The sequence below is a fragment of the Silurus meridionalis genome, chromosome 6, assembly GCF_014805685.1.
Source record: "Silurus meridionalis isolate SWU-2019-XX chromosome 6, ASM1480568v1, whole genome shotgun sequence".
NCBI lineage: Eukaryota > Metazoa > Chordata > Actinopteri > Siluriformes > Siluridae > Silurus > Silurus meridionalis.
Genome location: NC_060889.1, coordinates 4,780,443 through 4,803,180, shown reverse-complemented (window position 1 = coordinate 4,803,180; position 22,738 = coordinate 4,780,443). Strand labels below are relative to the sequence as shown.

At 44.1% G+C, this 22,738-nt stretch overlaps 1 protein-coding gene across 1 annotated transcript in view; it reads left to right on the top strand.

The window, feature by feature from the left end:
- The window catches only part of kmt2cb (lysine (K)-specific methyltransferase 2Cb), a 50,677-nt gene that overhangs the window by 23,632 nt on the left and 4,307 nt on the right, over positions 1 to 22,738 (top strand). Inside the window, 31 exon segments of the mRNA XM_046852274.1 lie at positions 221 to 340; positions 787 to 929; positions 2,544 to 2,715; positions 3,900 to 4,004; positions 4,278 to 4,325; positions 6,974 to 7,105; positions 7,190 to 7,222; positions 7,323 to 7,457; positions 7,547 to 7,685; positions 8,302 to 8,546; positions 8,633 to 8,706; positions 8,848 to 9,054; positions 10,029 to 10,836; positions 10,839 to 11,830; positions 11,911 to 12,218; positions 12,638 to 14,256; positions 14,355 to 14,466; positions 15,344 to 15,422; positions 15,506 to 15,569; positions 15,651 to 15,883; positions 15,975 to 17,453; positions 17,549 to 17,746; positions 18,760 to 18,927; positions 19,009 to 19,150; positions 19,241 to 19,388; positions 19,643 to 19,821; positions 19,898 to 20,028; positions 20,112 to 20,325; positions 20,978 to 21,102; positions 21,297 to 21,395; positions 21,504 to 22,668. Coding sequence (XP_046708230.1) covers positions 221 to 340; positions 787 to 929; positions 2,544 to 2,715; positions 3,900 to 4,004; positions 4,278 to 4,325; positions 6,974 to 7,105; positions 7,190 to 7,222; positions 7,323 to 7,457; positions 7,547 to 7,685; positions 8,302 to 8,546; positions 8,633 to 8,706; positions 8,848 to 9,054; positions 10,029 to 10,836; positions 10,839 to 11,830; positions 11,911 to 12,218; positions 12,638 to 14,256; positions 14,355 to 14,466; positions 15,344 to 15,422; positions 15,506 to 15,569; positions 15,651 to 15,883; positions 15,975 to 17,453; positions 17,549 to 17,746; positions 18,760 to 18,927; positions 19,009 to 19,150; positions 19,241 to 19,388; positions 19,643 to 19,821; positions 19,898 to 20,028; positions 20,112 to 20,325; positions 20,978 to 21,102; positions 21,297 to 21,395; positions 21,504 to 22,668 — 9,816 coding nt within the window.

Here is a 22,738-nt window from a genome sequence, read left to right as displayed (position 1 = left end):
TTTTTTCTTTTCCTTAATGTACATCCAACATAATGTTATATAGTCAAATAAATTAGAGTACATGTTAAACTGTAAATCCTCATCTCTGTATTCAATCATTCGTTAATTGATTGCCATTGCATCGCGTTCTTGTCCCCCTCCGTCTCGGGGTGGGATAGGGGGTTTGGGGGGACACGCCGCCGTGACCGCGCTGAGCTGAGCTTCTGCGTCATCTCTGCAGGTATTGGAGGCTTTATGGTGAGGCAGAGGAACCGGGCGGGCCAAAACAAAACCAAACCGGATCTGAGCAGGAAGGACTCGAGCGGCTCCGTGTCCGAAACGCAACAGGGCAAAGACGATGGTCAGCATCTCCATCCGTTTCATTTCAACCCACATCCATAGCGCTTTACACTGCGCTCAATTCAGATTCTGTTTTATTTTGCATTGCCAAAAGTATTGGGACACCCGATTGTTCCAGCCATGTGTATTTTCAACACCCAGCTCCATGAAGGTCTACTTCACATGGTGTTGGAGTGGAAGATCTAAAGCTACTAAACGCATTTTGGGATGAACGTGAACGCTGACCCCAGGCCTCCTCACCTTCTCACCAACATCAGTTCCAGACTTTACTAACACCCTTGTGTCTGAATGAATCGCATTCTTTTGGTCGGGTGTCCACAAATTTTTGGCCCTGTGATGTATTTATAGACCACGTGTTCTCTAATGAAACTACAAAAAAAAAAAAAATCATTAGTGTGTATGCGTACTTGTTCGTACAATGCACTGACGACTGATACTGTTCCACAGGCTGGGCTGATCTGATGCCTGATGTTCCCATGGATGAGAAACCCTCCATCTCCGTTTTCCCGGAAAACCCTGAGGTAAAAGTGCGGAAACGCTACCGAAAGAAGAAGACCAAACTGGAAGAAGCGTTTCCTACGTACCTACAGGTACACCAGAAACAAACCTTTTCTCATAAATGCCTGTATATAGGTCACCTTCAGCTAGCTAGATCACATAGGGTTGGCTAGCTAGGTCACGCGTTCAGCTAGCTAGATCACGTAGGGTTGTATGATAGGAGCCCGCAATGACTCTTTTTTTTTGTGTTCACGTTTTAATGTTTACAAGCATTTCCTTTCTTACACACACACACACACACACGCGCAAAGGTTTTCAAAGGTATTGCTAGGCAACTGCTCACCGAACCCGAGAGAAAGCACAGCTGGGGTTCGTAACCCTCTAATAGAAGTTGACATAAGGAGTCAACAGAGAACAAGTGATGATGTCCTTCCACCTTCTCCTTCATCATCATCATCAACATCTTCGCCTCTGCTGCAAATGGACGACATGAAAGCTGGGCTCGGCCTTGACAAGAACGTGTCGGCGTCTAAAAGCACAGAACAAAAACAGCATAAAAGAGAAAGAGAGAGAGAGCAGTCGCTGGAAAAGCAACGGAAAGTCTGATACACGTTAAGCTAACGCTAGCTGTCAGTGCTAACTCGCTTCTTTTTCTTTTTTTTTTTTTCTTTTTTTTTTTTTGCAAAAGAAATAATATTGAAAACGAAAGCTTTTTTAGCGTTCTTCTGTGAACGTGTGTTTGCACTATCCGTCCAGTCACGTATTTTCATTATTCGTTCTCAGCCGTATTTCTTGAATTTATAATAAAAAAAAATTACTTAAAAAAAAAAAAATTGCCGTTTGAATTTTACTGTAGTTTACAAACAACAGACGCCCGATTAGCATAAACGTCGTTTTTTTCTGTATTTCAATCAGGTGAATCTGATTGGAAAGTCTTCTTTGACTGGAAAATGAGGCTATTATTTCAGCAGTTTAGCTAGCTAGCGCCTAGCCTTAACAGAGAATGCAAAAGACACAAAGATGAAAAAAAAACTAAACTAATTAAAATTTCTCTCAGAAGATGACCTGGTTTAAACAAAATACTTTGAGCATGTATTTATTTTAATTTTTTTTCAAAAAATTTCACTGTTGCTGAGGCTAGTTATCTAGCGCGTAGCCTCCGTGGACCACAGGAAAAGCGTGATGATGCTGTAAAAGTGATCAATTTGTTGGGAATGTCAACATTTCTCTCAGATGTGGTGTTAAATTTATGAAAATCGACGCCGTTTTGGTCCAATGGATCATCGATTGGTTAGCATCAGCTGCTATGCGCTTTATTATGTCATAACATTTGTAAATAAATCTGTTTTGGAATCCATCCGTGTTGCTCTGTAACTCTGTTGAACCGGAGATGAGAATGCCCTTCACTTCTACTAGGAATGTCACTAAGAATTTAACTATCTGTCACACAGTCGTTATAGACGTCAGAGAGGCACACCGACACACAAAAACTACACTAATCAATGCGAAATAGCAACATTTCTCTCAGATGTGTCATTAAATTACGCAAAAAATACTGTTTTTATGTAAAATTATACGTATTATTATATTTTACACTGAGCATTAATTGCTAAGGGGACTGCAGCATTATGTGTGTATGCAGTTAAACATGGCATTCGTCTTTATTGTGTGTACTCATCATTTGTGTCTGTGTGTTTATGTATCAGGAGGCTTTTTTTGGTAAAGACCTTCTGGATAAGAGCAAGCAGAGCAGGCAGGAGAACGCGAGCCTGATGGAGGAGGAGAAGACCCGGAAGCAGCAGAACATCATGTTGAAGATGCCCTTGAACCCATCCATGAGCACATCCACACCACATGCTAGTAAACCTGCAGCACTACGTAAGACACACACACACACACACACACACACACACACACACACACACACTATATATATTGGTAGTATAACCTTGTAGAATAGTTTATAGAATGTAGATTAGATTTGCAGCGGTAACTGTACCAGCTCACATACACTCACCTCGATACACAATACTAACTGCAGGTCGGGAAGAAATGCAAAGCATAAAACAGCTAGTCTTTTTTTTTTTTTTTTTTTATTATTAACAGAGTTTATTTTTTTTATTTGTGAATATAAACAGTCAAAACTATTTGAAATAAAATGCCTGCTTGGTTTAATAATATGTAAAATAATAAAAAAGGTAAAATATTTTTAAATAAAATAAATAAACTTAACGCAATACACTGTTAGATTAGATTAGATTAGATGGTGAGCCAATAAAATGCAGTTAGCGTCTAACCAGGAATGCACCAGTGGCCTATTTACAATTAATAAATAGCAGTGTGATAAATAAGGGGTCCATATGAACAGGGGTGAGGGGGGAATAATGTACAGAAGGTGCAGTAGGTTATAATATATGTTTATATGAGATAAAACTTTATTCGTCTCACAATGGGGAAATTTCTTTTAGTAGTATTTTACAATATACTGTGAAAAGATTTTTCATAGATGTCAGGAGATAACATGCTCAAATGACATGATATAGTTATGTAGAAGTATGAATGTTGTATGATGCAGTATATACAGAATGAATATGGGTGGAATATACATTAGTGTGGTGATAAACAATGCATATTTTGATTAAATTGAATAATCAATTAAATTGATTACATAAATAGAAACATTTAAATAAATAGTTTACATTTGTTACACCCCATTTGGGTAATACAGTTTACAGTTTTACGTTTAATATTTAATTTTCTGAAGATCTGCTTAAATGTTCTACTTATTTCAGCATACTTTAACAAACGTCTTCATTCCTTCCATCCTTCATTGATTCACTTCCTCGATATGCAGAGTTGTCAAGATTTTCTTCTTTTAAGTGAAATTCTTGAAGCTGGACATTAAACGCAAAAGCATCCCTATTGCTAGTGTCAGCGATGACTAGGAAGTAGCCGCGATTTCGCAGATGCACAAAACAAAGCCGGCTCTGTACCGAAAATTTAATACGTGTTTTGTTACATCCCTATTTTGAACATTGTAAATCTGTGGGTTTTACCTGCAGGGAGCCACGAGGAGCCGCTGGTGGATCTGTCCGAGGTCCTGAAATCGGACACCGATCTGCTGGGAATGTTGTCTGATAACATGGGCAAGCAGAGCGAGGAGTCTGGTAGGCCGATCACAGCCACTCTGACATCATCGTGTTACCGCTGTAGCTCTGCCCAGCTGAGCTCTTTGTTCTGTTCTCCTGCTTCAGTTGCTCTCACTCACACTTTTTTGGGGTCTGCATGCACTCCAGTCATTATACTTTTCCCAGTTCACTTTGTTACTTTAAGGTTTATCTCTTTAAGTTATTTTCTTTTTTTCTGTGTTCCTTTTTTTATTCTGATACCTCATTCCTGCTTTATTTCTCACTCATTGTGTTTGGTTTGGGTCCCTGTAGGTCTTGATTTTTGCCCTTTCCAGGTTGACTGCTCTTCCCCTACATTTGGTAAGAGCCTCCAAGCCCAAATCATGTTCTCCTGCTTGTTTTTTTTTATTTATCTTTTTATGTTAAATTTCTGTTGGAATAATTTTCTCAGATTTGCTTTTCTTGATTTTTCTACAATTAATGCCTTTGGCTTTGAAGTAACCATACTGACATTAGCATTGCTTTGAATTTCTGATTGTACTCTGACACTTTTGATGTTACGCCAGGTTTAAGTTAAATGTATATGGTTTGGGAAATAAGGGCCATGGGTTGCGGTGCCTTAAGTATTATTATAATGTAAGTGTTATTGTCTGTAAAATAAAATAAGTAGTTTCAGTATGTAAATAAGTAGTATATGTAGGAACAATGTGTTGCCTAAGCAGTATTATCTGCGGATGTTGGGAGTATAGTGTATAGAGTACAGCGTGTGGGAAGTATAGTGTATAGAGTACAGCTTGTGGGGAGTATAGTGTATAGAGTACAGCGTGTGGGGAGTATAGTGTATAGAGTACAGCTTGTGGGGAGTATAGTGTATAGAGTACAGCGTGTGGGGAGTATAGTGTATAGAGTACAGTATGTGGGGAGTATAGTGTATAGAGTACAGTATGTGGGGAGTATAGAGTATAGTGTATAGAGTACAGCGTGTGGGGAGTATAGTGTATAGAGTACAGCGTGTGGGGAGTATAGTGTGGGGAGTATAGTGTATAGAGAACAGCGTGTGGGGAGTATAGTGTATAGAGTACAGTGTGTGGGGAGTATAGTGTGGGGAGTATAGTGTATAGAGAACAGCGTGTGGGGAGTATAGTGTATAGAGTACAGCGTGTGGGGAGTATAGTGTATAGAGTACAGCGTGTGGGGAGTATAGTGTATAGAGTACAGCATGTGGGGAGTATAGTGTATAGAGTATAGTGTATAGAGTACAGTGTGTGGGGAGTATAGTGTATAGAGTACAGTATGTGGGGAGTATAGTGTATAGAGTACAGTGTATAGAGTACAGTGTGTGGGTAGTATAGTGTGTAGAGTACAGTGTGTGGGGAGTATAGTGTGTAGAGTACAGTGTATAGAGTACAGTGTGTGGGGAGTATAGTGTATAGAGTACAGTGTGTGGGGAGTATAGTGTGAGGAGTATAGTGTATAGAGTACAGTGTGTGGGGAGTATAGAGTACAGTGTGTGGGGAGTATAGTTTGTAGAGTACAGTGTGTGGGGAGTATAGTTTGTAGAGTACAGTGTGTGGGGAGTATAGTGTATAGAGTACAGTGTGTGGGGAGTATAGTGTGGGGAGTATAGTGTATGTGTTTTAGGAGTATTATCTGACAAAACCTGAACTGAATTTTTGATACGTGAAGAAGTTTAAAAAACGTGACATGCACTGGCCTTCAGAATAATTGAAGAGCAGAGCCGTCCTCGCCTACGTAATCATTTACACTATTTCAAACCTCGCATTAATCGGATACACCCCCTCACTCTGTTCAACTCGATTTAGTTAAAGCCTGAATGACGATACCATCACATGAAGCGTGGCGCTGAAAAGCGTAGCCAAGGACGTTCTTTCAACAGCCAAAGTGGGAGAATATGTTCTCCAGAGCAGAGCGATGGCCTTCCACATTCACGCTTATTGAGCTGGGTAAAGAATTGTCCTGTTTGTCTGTACAGAGCTGTAGGAGTCCTTGGCTTCAGGAAGACCATGAATCAGTGTTCAGCCTTGGATTTCTCTGTGGGCTTTACTTTTATTTGAATAACTCCACTGAGATATTATTGACAGTTGGAGCAGGGGTCTTTATGTCTTCAGGTTGACATGTTATATAACGTAATCCCGCACAAGGTTTTTTTTTTTTTATTGTGTCACATGAACAGAAGCCAAAAAAAGAAAATAGAAAATGCAACATTGTGCGCGCCAAAACATTCGAAGTCGTCATTTGTTTCACTTGGCAGACGTTGTTCGAACCGAGCGACGGATCTGAGCGTTCAGCCGAGCAAACGGGAGCCGAGGGCCTTTTTTGGCAGTCGTGCGATTTTGAAACTCGCAACCTTCTGTTTACAAGCGCGTTTCATTTAATCGTTAGCTGTTTAATTGTTGGCGTGTTGCACCGAGCTGATGATTTGGCTAAAAAGTGCACTTTTGCCACTGGTGTAAATGATTGTTCAATGCATATTTGTAGTTTTAAATCATTACAACTGTCTTAGACTCAAAGCTAAAGTGCAGTATTTGACTCATTCATGGTCATGTTTACAGCATTTGGCAGACACGTTTATCCAGATCATTTTACAATTATATCATTTATGTAAATTAGCAGGTGAGGGTTAAGGGCCTTACTTAAGGGCCCAGTATTGGCAGCTTTGTGGTTGCTGGGATTTGAACTCATAACCTTCTGATCCGAAGACCAATTTAACCACTGACCATTTAAAGCATTTATCGCCTTTGATAATTGCATAAATTGGTTTAGTAATCTAGTCCAATCAGATTTTGATTTTGCAATAAAGTAATGTACTTTGGAAAAAACAGAATGTAAATAGTATAGTGGCAAAGTAACGACTACATTTACAAACAAATGCCATATTTTCTTTATATAATAATGATTTACTTCCCTTTCTATATTTTGTGGAACGTTAAGAACTTTATTTCCACTGAAACAGGAGCCATAATCAGTTTTTCCTTCTTCCTCTTCAGCTGGACTGGACGTTGCTCCTCTTACCGGAGAACCTTCAGGATCTTCTCAGTCAAACCAGGGACGAGTGTCTCATCAGGACGAGCCGCTGGACGGCATCCTGAGCCCCGAACTGGACAAGATGGTGACGGACGGTCAGTGCTCTCGGTTATACTACAAGGAGTTTTGACTTGTCGCTACGAGCATCACTAAATGCAAATCTCTTTTTCTTCTCGCAGAATCCATTCTGAGCAGACTGTATAAAATACCAGGTCGGTTCCTTTCCTGTTTCCTCGCAGCAAGCTAAATCTTTCAGGTAATACTGGTGAGTTAGATGTTGAACCTGTGTCATACCTTCTGATTTCCTCACAGAACTAGAAGGAAAGGATGTTGAGGACCTCTTCACCGCCGTACTGAGCCCCAGCACCTCCCAGGCCACTTCAACTCCTCCCCAAAGCCATGGAGCACACCCGGCACAGGGGGCGCCATCCAACCAAATCAACTCAGGTACAGCACCTGGCACATCCAGACAGCGGTAACTATAGAGCTTTCATCATGAAATCTGGTTTGAATCAATATGCAAATTTCCTCTATAGGAATGTTTCCCAGAATGCCAGTGATAAATGGACTGATAAACCCCAGTCAGCAGTTCCCTCCATCACAGATTCCTCCTGGAGTGGACGTAGGACGAAACTTCCCTCCCATGCAACGCATGCCTTTTTCTGACAATCTGAGGTGAGAAAGGCCTGGAGGGGAGTTGCCTACATTTTACATACATGTTACCTCCATGTTACATACATTACTTACATGTTACATACATGGTTCGTATGTTACTTACATTACATACATGATACCTACATGTTACCTACATGTCACATACGTTACCTTAATGTTATCTTTGTTTCCTACATGTTATCTACATGTTACATACGTTACCTACATGGAACCTCCATGTAACCTCCATGTTACATACTTTACATGCCTGTTACCTACATGCTACATGTTACTTCCATGTTACATATGTTATCTACATGTTGCCTTCATGTTACTGCCATGTTTTCCCACATACCTGTTACCTTCATGTTACATACGTTACCTACATGTTACATATGTTACCTACTTGTTACCGCCATGTTACATGTTATTTCTGTTACATACATTACCTCCATGTTACCTCCAAGTTGCATGTTACCTCCATATTACATACATTACATACGTTACCTCCATGTTACGTTACCTCTATGCTACCTCCAAATTAAAACTTGCACCAATAGTTGGCCCAATAGCTGATGTCCACTTCCTTTCAGAAGCTCTGTAGATGTGACGCTGAGAGATTGTGTGTGTCGGACAGGGACAGGAAGTTTGGTCCAATGTCACGGGATGCAGCGGGTCCATGGTCAGCCACCGGTCCGAGTCCTGCTCCAGTTCCGGTTCCCGTTTCGGCTGCTGTATCCGAGGGCGAGACGGACTCTTTATCCACGGCTCAGAAGAGCATGCTGAAATGGGAGAAAGAAGAGACACTGGGAGAACTCGCCACCGTGGCCCCTGTCCTCTACACCAACGTCAACTTCCCTAACCTCAAAGAGGAATATCCAGGTGGGTGTGGCCAAACAGTGTGATCAATCGTCTCTGAAGCCAGATAATTTTTTTCCGTTCTAACGTCTTTTAAAATGTCTTTGTAGACTGGCAAACACGAGTGAAACAAATCGCCAAGCTCTGGAGGAAAGCAAGTTCTCAAGACAGAGCTCCATATGTGGTATAATATGTTTTTTTTTTTAAACCCACTGTAGCATAATAGAATAATTATTAGTTCTGTACAGTCGTTAGGTCAGTCGTCGTGTGTTTGAGGATTGTGTACACCGGCACCAACAAACTAATCAATGCGTCTGACATGCAGCAAAAGGCACGGGATAACCGAGCGGCGCTGCGCATCAACAAGGTCCAAATGTCCAACGAGACGATTAAGAGGCAGCAACAGCCACAGACCTCACAGCCTTTGGAGGTGTTCGATCCTGCAATTCCTCCTCTGGACCCTGAGCTTCTGTTCAAGGATCCTCTGAAGCACAAGGAATCCGAGCAGGAGCAGGAATGGAAGATGAGACAGGTATAAACACGACTGGGTTTTTTTTTTTTTACATGAGGCATATGTGTAAGCATAAAGAAAGAAAGAGGGGTTAGACATGATACAGAACCCCTGGAGCACTAAGAGTATAGGACCTTGCTCAGGGGCCACAAGAGTTGCAGTTTGGCAATACTGGGGCTTGAACCCCTGACCTTGTGTTTAGTAGCCAAGAGCTTTAACCATTGATCTGACTTTCTTTCTGACCAGTGCTTATGAACTAGGGACTCCATGAAAAAATGAAAGTTATATTTTATTTTTGACCAGTCTGCTCGAAATATTGTTAAATTTTTTTTTTTTATATAACTAATTATGAAGTTCTCGTTTTCTGTCCCCTTTTTATTTCCGTCATTCGACAACGTTTTTCATCAGTCGGTACAACGCCTGGAAAACGAAGTCATTTCGCTTTAAGCTTGTATTTTTATCACTCCATTACCATTACTTCCCGATTATCGTCTCATCAAACCCAATCTGCCGAACGAGCAAACGAGGGAAAAAAAAAAAAAGAAAAATACAGCGTGCTGTGCGGTTGATTGCTTTCTACAGCTGTTGTAGATTAACAGTCACGGAAACTCGCTTTGCTGTAAAGATTTCGCTTAATTGTATTGTGGCTGTTCTTCTGTTTCCTACGAATTAAGCGCACTTTTGTTAACGTTCGAAAGGAACCATTTATTATTTCACTTCGCTAAACAGCGCTTAGGCTTTAATGGGACCGAATTACAAAAGGTGTTGCGCTGTTTTGTTTTTACTGGATTGATGGATTAGTTCACGAGAACTCTAACGTAAACGTCTCTAGGAGAGCGTAGAGGACGAAAGTGAATTATATATATAATTATGATCGTCAGGAACTGAACAAATTTGATAGAAAGTCTTTGTCCATAACTACAATTTTGACAACCTCATCTTTACCATCTTTACTTATTTTGCCCGTATCTGACAAATGTTTCATTTTATTGCAGCAAATGAGACAGAAAAGTAAACAACAAGCCAAAATCGAGGCAACACAAAAACTTGAGCAGGTGAAAAACGAGCAACTTCAGCAGCAACAACAGCAGCAACAGCAGCACCTCAAAGGAGGTCAATCTGACCTTGACTGCTCTGGTAGCCTCCAGAGTCCTGCTTCATCGCAGTCCAGCAATGGGAACATGTCTCCTATGCAGCCTGCCTCCAAGAACGGGTTCTCCAAACCGCTTCCTGGAACTCCCACCGCGGGTTCCCCAGATGACGTCTTTTTACGTCCTCACCCTCCACCCCTGTCTTCAGGATCTCAGCCACAATCTCCACAGATGTTCTCTCCAGGCTCTTCCGGTTCAAGGCCATCATCGCCCTGGGATCCTTATGCGAAAATGGTGGGCACACCAAGACCACCACCAAGCGGCTCAGGTGCCGTCCGTCGGAACTCTGAATCTGGGAAATCACCCCGGAGTCTTTCTGAGGAGCGCGGAAAACCTTCAAGTGTACACGAATCTATGGGTTCACCAACAGCCCTTAATGTCGATCCATATGCTAAGCCTCCAGATACACCAAGACCTGCGGGTTCAACCGACCCCTTCCTTAAACCTATGTGCCCCCCCAGGGTGGGTCCGTCCATCGAAGGGAGGCACATCATTGGTTCTCCAGGACACGACCCATTCTCCAGGGGGGCCATGAGAAAGGAAGCGTATCTACGTATGCCTCATGGCAAGATGATACTTTCGGACCCCTATGCCCGCCCTTTACTTGCTCCCATACCAGGAAGTAATGAATCGGGGTCTGTCCAACCTTTTAAAACCCCATGCCACCTCCTCAGCCTCAGGACTCAAATGCAGCCATGCACTCACGAAGACCAGATCCTTTTGAAAGACCAATGATGCCCCCTCGTCCTGCAGAAGCTTTTACACAAGGTCAACAGAGTGACCCTTATGCGCATCCTCCACTTACTCCTCATCCTGAAGCGTTTGAGAATCAAACAAGAGTTCCACGGCAACCTCAGCCTCACCCTTTCACGCAGTGTACGCCAATGGGACATCAGTATTCACGCTCGCCCTCAAGCTCTAGACCAGAGTTCCCTCATTGTGACCCTTTTGCCCAGTCCCCATACTCTAACCCATATGCTCGAATGCCAGGAACGCCGAGACCACATGACCCTGAACCTTACTCCCACCAGTCTGCACCTTCTCACCCGGTCATGATGAACCAACCAGCACAGCAAACTCAGAATCGCATGTCCTTGGATCCTTATGCACAGCAGCCTGGAACTCCACATCCAGGGGTACCAGAACGGTTCCCCAGACCCCAAAATTACCAAAGGAACCAAGACCCATTTAATCACCCTCCTGCAATGGTTCGACCAATCGCATCAGATCCCCATGCTCAACCAGTCGGAGTCAGTCAGTTGCTACTTCATGATCCATTTGCCCAAGGTCCTAGGACACCTCATCCTGGAGGGGCAGCCCGACCAGGACCCATGTCCACTCAGGATGCCTTTTCACCACCTCAGGTCTTGATGCAGGATACATTCGCCAGTCCAGGAGTTTCAGGGTCTCAAACTCCACGTCACCCTGGTATAGCAGATGAAAACATGATGTCTCAGTCTCCGTCCAATCAGTCAAGCCAGACTCCGTCTCACAATCCATTCGAACAGGCACCGATGACTCCTCATCCTCAGTTTGCAGAAAACAGGGAGCAGCAAGGTTTAGGGCATAACGCCGTAGCAATGGGGCAACCAAACTCTGAGGTTCAAACTGTTCCTCTGGCGGAAGCTGAGGAAAGACTGAGACAGGTACAGTATACCAGTTTTACTTTTGTAGTTTGTAACGTAAAAGGACAGTATCTCAACATTTCCTGCATCTTTGTGTTTAGCGTCAGAGGATTCGAGAGCTGCTTCTCAGGCAGCAGCAGCAAAAAAGTGCCATTCGTCAAGAAAAGAGCCCACAGGAACAATCCATGCCTATGACACCAGGAACTTCTCAACACTGGAGTCAAGAAGCCAGAGGTCAACAAAACGACATATTCAACCGACCACCTCCGCCATATCCTGGTCCAGGAGCTGTTAGGACCCCTCAGCGATTCCATGGACCATATCCAGGAGATCAGCGGGGCGCTTTTCCTGATGGGCAGTTCACAAGATTTCCAGGAGACAATCATAATCTCAGGCAACCAGGACCAAGGTGGGTGCACTCCAAAGACTCCTTATTTTAAGAATAAAACTACGCAAGCGCAACTAGTAACTTTTAGGTTTGAAAGTTGCCCCGTTAAAAAAAAAAAAGTTCAACAATTTGGTCCAAATGCTTGTTTTATGTAACAAATTAAAACTAAAGTGTTTTTATACAATGTGCTAATGGCTTTTTATAACAGTATGTTATTCTGTAGTTCTTTTCTAAACCTTAAGTATGTTTTCTTATTTCAAGATCTTACTGCACTGGCAGATCATTTGACTTGTTTCTAGTCTGTATCTTCTCATTTATTTCTAATATTTAGACGCTTTTTTTTGGCAGCGTATCTGTTATATTACTACATACTGTAAAAGAAATTTTATTTTATTTATTCAAATAATCTTTTTTTTTTTTGTTTTTTTTTTCGAATATAGATTGAGCTTTCCTGCTGGTATTCACGGGCCTGGTTTAAGAGCACCTATGAATCAAATGCAAGATTCAATAATGGAAGGTCTTCCACAAATGAGGAGGTCCATGTCTATAGATCTGGGGAAGTCATTAGCAGGGAACCCAATGGGATTACAGCCTTTAGCAGCTCAAGGCATGCATATGCAGCAGCACAATATCATGGGACAACCGTTTATAGAGCTCAGACACAGACCTCCTGAGAGTAGACTCCGTCCTCCCTTTGGACCTTCTGTTCTGCAGGGGAACCGAATGGAATTACCTTCACTTCAGCGACTGCCAAGTTTTATGATGGGACAGGAAATGGGCTTCTCAAACAATCTGGGTCCTAAACCCATGGATTCTAGTATGAATCAAACTCAGGGCATAGGCGGTGGTGCAGATGTTCACACAACAATAAGTATGGAAAACTTGCATCAGGCCAATGCTCCTCTAAGAACCGGGCAACTTTCAATCATAAGGTCAATGAGCCAACCTGCTTCTAATGTGACTTTCAGTGGAAATGCTCTTGCTAATTATCCCACAGCATCTTCTGGACCATCAGGTGAAGTCGATTTGCCTATAAATGAAGGATCTGAGGAGAAGATTGACACAGATGATTCAGCTGTAAAGGACCTTGAAGATGTTGAGGTCAAGGACCTGGTGGATACCGATCTAGAAAATCTAAATCTTGACGCAGATGATGGAAAAGATCTGGATCTGGAAGCTAACGACCTGCACATAGATGATATTTTCTTGACGTCTGGAAAGTTTGATATAATTGCCTACACTGATGCGGACTTAGACCTTAGTGAAGATTTGGATCTCAACGTCCCTATTGATGACCACAACGACAGCAGCGACCTCCAGAAGGAGCCTGTGGAGAAGAAGCCTGAAAGTCCATGTGATGGATTGATACCTTCAGATTCAATGTCAGCAGAAGTTAAAACAGAGGGAAAATCTGAAGTGGCATTAGATAACATCAAAGAAGAAGATAATCAGGTTTCTTTAAAAGCAGAGAAAGATATCAAATCTGAGGTCAGTTCTGGTTCCTCACATGAATCTTCTTGCAAAAATCTTGCCGTCAGTCGAGAAGACTTCAGAGGTAGTATTCCAAAACCTGGTGTTCACCCTGATGCTACTCCAGTTCTCTCTGGCTTACTGGTCAACGTGCCTTCGGATAGTAAACAAAATAAACAAGAGAACTGTGGCCAGCAGGTGACTCTTCAGGAACCTGGTCTACAACAGGCTCTTAATTCTCTGGATCAAGGAATGAATTCTGGCCTGGTGGCAGACCAGATGATTTCTGCTCCGAGCGAGGGTTCATTAGACCTCCATCCAGGTTCCATCCAGGATCAGCCCTCGGGTTCTGTCTTTTCCGCGGATCAGAAGGACGCTTTGCTCTCGGTAGAACAAACGAACGTTCTTCCTCCGAACCAACAAGCCATGTTGTTACAGCAGGGCCAGCAGAATCGACCGCTGCTCCTGGAGGAACAGCCGCTTTTGCTGCAAGATCTTCTGGATCAGGAGAGACAGGAACAGCAGCAGCAGAAACAGATGCAGGCTATGATCAGACAGCGATCCAGCGACTCGTTCTTCCCTAATATAGGTAGAAAAACGGAAGTGGAGATTTTTTGTAAATAATTTTTGGAATGTGTCCGTATAAAATTACAGGTTTGTGTATTACGATCTTTTTTTTTCTTCTAGATTTTGATTCCATCACCGATCCCATCATGAAAGCGAAGATGGTGGCGTTGAAAGGAATCAATAAAGTGATGGTTCAGAACAATATGGGAATGCCACAAATGGTCATGAACAAGTGAGCACTTTCTTCTCAAGCCATGGTTATTACAATATCATTTGATATAGTGCAGCGTTTAGCAGGGTTTCCACGGAGTCTTTAAAAGTAAAAAACAAAAAAACGTTCTTAAATCATTTTAAACGGGTCTTAATTTTCCTTAAGGGTTCCTACGCTTCTTGGAAGTACTTGAATTCAATTAGAAATAAATGTCGTTTAGCAGAACGGTGCTTCGATCTTGTCAGTGAGTTTGTTGGGAGTTTGTCTGGATACAATGAAACGCTAGTTAGATAGCAAAACATATAGCGAATTAGCCAAAATGCTCATGTCCCCCTTACTGCTAGAATATTTGTTTTACACATGACACTGTTAGCGTTGTTCGAGTGTTCTTTGTTGCGGTACTACACCGTATTAATAAAGTGTTATATATACAGTCAAGAAGAAGGAGCCCAAAATATGAGCATGCTTTGAGTACATATTATAGCGTGTATAAAATGTTTCAATGTTTATTTATATTTATTATTTTTAGTATCTTATATTTTAGTATTCGAATTCAAATGTATTTGATTAAATAACTGTTAAAAAAAACGGTCAAAATCTATTCAAGATTCTATGCAAATGAGACCCACAGGCAACAGCCAATCAGCTTTCTGCTATTGGTGTGAATCTCTCGCGGGTTGTACCACAGACAGAAAATGAATTCGATTTTTCAGCCATGTGCAAGTTTAGCGATACTTCGCTTGTAAAAAAAAAAAAAAAAAAAAATAAACAGAATTTTACAGTCTTAAAAAAAACGGTTTGAGGTCTTAAATTTCATTCTTAATGGTTCTAAAAAGGTTTTAAAAAATCTTTGGTGAAGCCTGCAGAAACCCTCCCTTTTTACACTTTTTCTTTACAGATTACCAACAAATGCTCCAGCAGGTCAGGGACCACAGGCTTCAGATGGATGTGTTCCTCCTCAGCAAGCATTGCCCCAGGTCCCGCATTTTCACTCTCATTTTCACAAACTTAAAAAAAAAAAAAAAAACATTTGCACTAACACTGACTCTCTTTGATCCAGGATGGCAAACTGGCGCCGTACATGACCAGACCCAGTCCTCCAAGTTTTGGCCAAGGATTCACCAGTGAGGGTTTTTCCAGACGTACCAATTCATACGTTTGTTTTGTCAGATTGAATCTTGTTACTTATTTGTGCTTTTTTTTAGACGAAGCCCAGAAAATACAGTATGAAGACTGGCTTCGGGAGACGCAAAAGCTTCTCCAGATGCAGCAGAAGTTTCTTGAGGAGCAGATCGGTGCTCACCGGAAGTCTAAGAAGGCTTTGTCGGCTAAGCAGAGAACGGCTAAGAAAGCCGGACGTGAATTTCCCGAGGAGGACGCTGAGCAGCTGAAGCACGTCACTGAGCAGCAGGGCGTGGTGCAGAAACAGCTTGAGCAGGTGACATGTAGATTCTGCTTTTTTTTTTTTTTTTAAACCAGAAGAAATACGTATTTTTTTCATCGAACGTTTTTTTTCCCCCATCCATTAGATTCGCAAACAACAGAAAGAGCATGCTGAGCTGATCGAAGAGTACAGGGTGAAGCAGCAGCAGCAGGGCGCCATGATGCCGATGCCAAATCATCCGAACATGATGCCACCTGTACCTGTGAACCAACCCGTCATGGGTCCGGCCATGCCCATGCAGATGCATCCGAATATCCAGGCGAATATCTCCAGCGTTCCAGGCTGGCGTCCTGGAGCTTCAGGCCCGGTTCGACCTCAGATGCCGGGTGTAATCCCTCCTCAGATGATTCAAGGCCCTGCTCCTCAGCAAACCTTAGTCAGACCCGGACGAGTCGCCAGCGAGTCTCCTCACGTGAATTTCGACGACACCAATCCTTTCAGTGAAGGCTTCCAGGAGCGAGAGAGAAAAGAGAGGCTTCGGGAGCAGCAGGAAAGGCAGAGGGTGCAGCTGATGAAGGAGGTGGAGAGGCAGCGCATGAAACAGCATATGGAAAGCGAGCATCAGCAGCAAGGCCTCCTCAGCCAGATGCCCTTCTATGACCAGAATTTACCTCAGGAGTTCATTCCACAAATAGAGGGGGCAGGATTTCCCCAGCAGGCAGCCATGCAGCCGGGGATTGGAGCTCCTTCTTCTTCTGGACCCATGATGGGAAATGGCTCCTTCGGACAGGGAGTAAGACCAGGTTTTACGCCAGATAGCCAAGCACCACATGGATCTCATTTTGCTCAGGGGCAGCTCAGAGCCCCGGATCGTCCTGGACAGAATATGATACAACATAACAATCCAGGTTTAGAATCATCTCCTCATTTTCCACCGAACTTTCCCGGCTCTGGTCCGTCCCTGATTCAGCTTTATTCAAACATCATCCCAGATGAAAAGGCAAAGAAGAAACGGAACCGCAGGAAGAAGAACGACGAGGACTCTGAATCTTTAAGGGCACCTTCTACACCGCACTCTGACCTCACTGCCCCTTTGACACCCTGCGTATCAGATACTTCCTCCACACCCACCAGGAACCCCTTGGTTTTTGGAGAGCACGAGCTGTGCGAGACCTCCCAGCCTGGTTCCTCCACACCAGGCTCTCAGAGCAGCCAGCACCACTCGGAGCTGGAGCGGCAGCTTTCTGAGGGAAGCTTCTGCGCAGCGTCTGAGGTAGCTGCGTGTCAGCAGGACCTTCACGACAAAATTCTCTCCAACATTAAACTGGAAAGGATTGAAGCTGACTGCCATGGTCCAAAAGTTCCTGAAATGAGCATGGGTATGGGCATAGTCAAACTGGAAGGGGACAAAGAGGGCATGTCACCACATCCCACAGGACAGAGTCCGGCCAGAAGCTCGAAGGGAGATGGTGGGAACGAGCTCCTGAAACATCTTCTGAAGAACAAGAAGACACCTCCGCCGGCATTGCCTCAGCAGAAATCAGAGGACAGCATGAGATCAGAGGAGGAAAACTTGATGGACAGCAAGGTTCTTCTAAGACAGAGCTCAATAGACAGCAGTGGGGTAAAGATTGAGATTTTCATCTCAAAATGTATGTGATGCGCTGGTTTTTTTTGGGGGGATTTTATTTTTTACATGTTCTTCTACTTTTTCCACAGACCTTCTCAGACAGCCAGCTTTCGTTCAACCCTGACTTCAGCAGCCCTTTAATGTCCGAGGACAAGAAAAAGCAAAGGACCAAGCGTACTCCAAAGAGTGGAGAACGTCCGGCTCCTCGCTCTAAAAAGAGGAAGAAGGAGGATGAGAGACAGGCCATGTATCCCTCAACCGAATCCGTAATGTCTAATCTGAAGCAGGTGAGACACGTGAAACATCTTTGGACTCCTGGGATCTTCTTGAAAAGTCTCAGGTCCAAGAAAATAGCAACTAGAGTTAGTTTTATTGAGCTTTTTTTTGTATTTTATCGGGGGGGTAAAAATGAAAGACAACAACAAGTGTTGGTGTACGAGTATGTATGCATATTTAAATGAGTTTCTGTTGTTGTATAAATAGAAAAATGGACCATGTATTCGGGGTGTAACGGTACACAAATCCGGGTCACGGTTCCGTACGTACCTCGTTTTTAAGAAAAGCAAAACATAAAACTGCTCGTCTCTTTTTTATTAACGCAGTTTATTATTAACATTTGCAAACATCGAGTTGTAAAACTGTGAAATAAAAAAATGCCCGCTTGGTTAAATAAAAAATCGAATATAATAAAATAAAATAGAATAAATGTAATTAATGCAATCATTTAAATCGAGTAGTCGATTAATTTGCCACAAAGTAAATTGATTAAATCAAATGAAATTAATGGAAAAATTCAATAAGTTTTCAGTTGTTAGACCCCATCTGGGAAATACAGACATGTATATAAGTGTGTGTGTGTGTGTGTGTGTGTGTGTGTGTGTGTGTGTGTGTGTGTGTTTTACAATATTTTGCAATATGAAATTTTCTACATTTTAATTGTCAGGATTTTTTCCTTTGAAGTGGAATTTTTGAATCTGGACATAAAAAATGCAAAAGAATCCGTGTCATTGGATTGTCGTAAAAACGTTTAAAAGCGTTTTCGCAGAACAAATCGTGTTTACGGTCCGGCTCGAGTGCGAGGCAGGGACTAAACAAACTTGTGGTACGGACCGAAAGCCCTGTACTGAACACGTGTACCGTTACAAGGCCATTTCTTAAGATTTCACATCAGTAGACATCCAGACATCAGCACTGTGTGTGTTAATTAAACTGAAATAAACCCTCCGGGAGCTCGTCTGTCTCTCCAGACTCCTCACCGGCTTTCTAATTTCTCACACTTCTCTCTTTCCCTGTCTAACAGCAGCAACCCTCTCTCTTGCCCCTGATGGAGCCTCTAGTGGGTGTCAATTTTGCCCATTTCGTGCCCTACGGAAGTGGGCAGCTAGACGGGGAAAGCCGTCTTTCGGGCACTTTCGGAAGCGCCTCGTTGGACGGGATGTCTGATTATTACTCCCAGCTCATATACAAAGTACGTCAGAGAAGCAGCGAGTCAGAAACCGGGTTTTTAGAATGTATTCGACTGATGTTATTCGGTTCTGTCTTCCAACAGCAGAACAACCTGAGTAACCCTCCGACGCCTCCTGCCTCTCTGCCCCCCACTCCTCCACCTGTGGCTCGTCAGAAGTTGCTCAATGGCTTCGCCACCACAGAGGAACTGTCCAGTAAACCTGCTGTCGTGGGCGGCCATGATGGTGAGACTCAAACACCAAACCCCTCAAACAGGCCACAGACTTTTTGAAATGCACATGTACCGATTTTTAACATTTAATGTTTTTACTTAGTGACTAAAGGGCTGCCTTCAAGACCACTTCATGTACCTTTTAAGACTGAGGAGGATCTTATCGCCAGAGCTCTCGCTCACGGCCCCAAAACAGTGGACGTACCTGCCTCGTTGCCCACACCCCCTCACAACAACCAGGAGGAGCTGAGGTAAAGCTCAAACACAACAAATTTAGCACCAGTGCTTTGGAATCTACGCTACAAAAAAACAAGTATAAGCAACAAATAAAAAGATACGATTTAGTCTCATTAACTTAAAAACGAGCTCATTAATTATGTTTTTAAACAGTTTGCGTTAGTTTGTTTTTGCGTCTTATGGCTGAAAATAAATCGTAAGTCTTGAATTGATCAGGAGTTTTTGCAGTTTAAGCAGATTTTCCCGATCCTCTTTTTTTTCCGTGCAGGGGACAGGAGCACTGTGAGGACAGGGACACGCCGGACAGTTTCGTTCCCTCCTCGTCTCCGGAGAGCGTGGTCGGCATGGAAATCAGCCGCTATCCGGATCTGTCTCTGGTCAAACAGGAGCCTCCATCTCCGTCCCTCTCTCCAGTCATGCCCATGTTCCAGAAATCCAGGGCGAGAGGTAGTTACATCTCACTCCCAGCACAAACCTCGCGCACATTTATACCGGCCTCTAAAACTCATACTGGTCTCTTTAGACTCTGAGACGAAGCTGAGGGAGATCAAAACCGAGCCCTCGTCCATGTTCTTCGGCTCGCCGTACGGAACGCCGCAGAACGGCCCGGGCCTGGTCTCCATAGCGATCACGCTGAAGCCCTCTGCCGCTGAGGTGAGGACGCACGTCTAAAGGACGCAATGAGGACGGGTGGAAAAAATGTTCACGCGTTTGATTAGATGCTTTTCCCGTTTCAGAACATCACCGACGTGGTAGCGGCCATCGCCGACCTCATCCGGGTGAAGATCCCGAGCAGCTACGAAGTGAGCGGCGGACCGTGGCCCCACGGCAGCCTGAGTACCCATAAGGCCATGATACACGGCCTCGATCCGCGTCTGGCTCAGGGTCACGCTGCAGTACGGATGAACTCACAAGCAGGAGCTCAACATCAGAATCAGCACCTGGATAAGAGTGAGTTCTGTTCAGCTTCTTTATCAGATGATTATAGAGACGCTTTTGATTCGCTAGCGTCTCTCCGATTAGCCTTTAGAAAGTACTTTAAAAATTCTTAGGTTCAGTATTTGAGCGACAACCGGATTTGCATAATAAAATGTTTTTTTGGTGGGTTTTTTTGCGGTATTTCCAACTGTGAAATCCAATAATCACGAAACCTTTTTACTAGAATCACTGGAGGTGGGAAACACCGGGTGCAGTCTGTCTCTAATTGTTTTCCCATCATCTTTCACACAGATGATTATCCGCCTTAACGATGTTTGCTAACTCGGGTGTCTCGTTATTTCTGGGTCTGAGCGCTCCTTGTGGATCAGGTGATGATAAAGAGACGCTGATGGCTCTATGATTACAGACGCTAATGAAACGTGACCTTCCTGGCTTTCTCCAGTCTGTTTATCTGTCGCAAAACGTTGGGTATTTGCTCAAACGTACAACTGTTGATGTTCACACACGCTAATAACTATAAACTGCATTAATAAAAAAACGACATGCAATTTGATTTGATTTTGCATTTCTTCCCCCCTAAACGTATCGAAACCGAGTCGAATCGTGACCTAAAAACCTTGAATTTTGTGTAACACATCTGACTGTGAGCTTTCGGTGCCTGCAGGTCCACTGAGAGGCAGAGAGCAGTACCGGGACGGTTCGAGCAGCCCAGGTCCGAAGCCACAGTGGTGCCGGCATTGTAAAGTGGTAATCCTGGGGAGCGGTGTCAGGAAAACCAGCAAAACGCAGGTACGAAGGCTTTTAAACACCTTCAGAATTCTCTCTGATGGAATATAACTGGAGTTGAACGGTGATTGGCTTTCAGTATTGTGCGGCTGCAACTTAGTGGCGGAAGTAAAGTTTGCGATTCATTACATAGACCTTGTATGGCGTTTGGTAAAATAACAGGTATGATGGATTTCTTCCCTCTGTTTGTTTTGCAGGACTTTCAGCTAAGCTCTGATGGAGATCTGGTGTTCTGCAGCCGCAGTTGCCTCATACTGCACTCCTCTTCACAGTCCAAAGCCAGTGGTGACACCAAGGTTCGTTTCTAGACGTTAAATTTGCGATCCAACAAATCGGTTTAGAGTCAATGAAAGCCACACTCACTTCTGTTGGAAAGTTCATCCTTGGTGTCTTTGTGTCTCCAGAATTCTGTGGCCCTGCTTCCGGATGGGTCGGTGAAAGAAAGTCCTTCCAAAGCACAGCACCAGTACAACAACAACATGTCATCTTTAGATGTCCACTGTTTGGCGCAGCTTCAGCCCAAGACGTTGCCTTCTTCGCCTTCTCAGCCTGGTCTCCATGTCCGTCTTGCTCCACCAGAGCCTCTGAAAACGCTGCCCAAGCTAGAGCCGAGCGTTCCCGAAAGCCAAAACCTTAAAGTGACCGTGAAACTCAAGCCTCGTTCCCAGAACCAGTCCGATGAGAAGCCTTGGCACCACGGGAAACGCTGGAAAGGCTTGCGTTGGCGCAAGTGGACGATGCAAATCGTGGTGCCGAAGACCGAATCTCCGGCACCAGAGAAGGCGGTGGAGGATCTCCTGCTTCAGCTGAACTCCTCTCTGCGTCCTTGCTCGTCTCTCCGAGACCGGCGCCGCTGCTGCTTCTGCCACCAGGAGGGGGACGGGGTGACAGACGGTGCCGCCCGCCTTCTCAACCTGGACCTGGACACCTGGGTTCACCTTAACTGCGCCCTGTGGTCCTCTGAGGTTTACGAAACCCAAGCGGGTGCCCTGATTAACGTGGAGCAGGCACGACAGCGGGGCCGGACCATTTCCTGCGCCTTCTGCCAACGCCTGGGCGCCACCAGCGGGTGCCACCGACTGCGATGCCTCAACGTCTACCACTTCACTTGCGCTTTGCAAGCAGGATGCACCTTTTTCAAAGACAAAACCATGCTGTGTCACCAGCACCGGCCCAGAATCTCCGGAACCGGTGCCCTTCTTCACCTCGAGGACCAGCAGCTGCGCTGCTTTTCGGTTTTCCGACGCGTCTACGTCCAACGTGACGAACTATGCCAGCTGGCGGGTGCTGTCCAGCGTCCTGAACTTGGGCACACCTTTCGCATAGGCAGCCTGCTCTTTCACACTATGGGCCAACTTCCACCTGCCCTGATGCCCCACTTCCACTCGTTCAACACCATTTTCCCTCCCGGGTACGAGGCTAGTCGCCTGTACTGGAGCATGAGGCATGGGCGCCGCCGCTGCCGCTACGTGTGCACAGTTGAGGAGCGCCAAGGCCGGCCGGAGTTCTGCATCCGGGTCCTGGAGAAGGGCTACGAAGACCTTCTGCTCACCGACACCTCAGCTAAAGGTGCGTAGTGTGTTCCGTCTGCCATAGATATCAAATTATTGACTAGCATAGCTAACACTAGCTCTGTGTG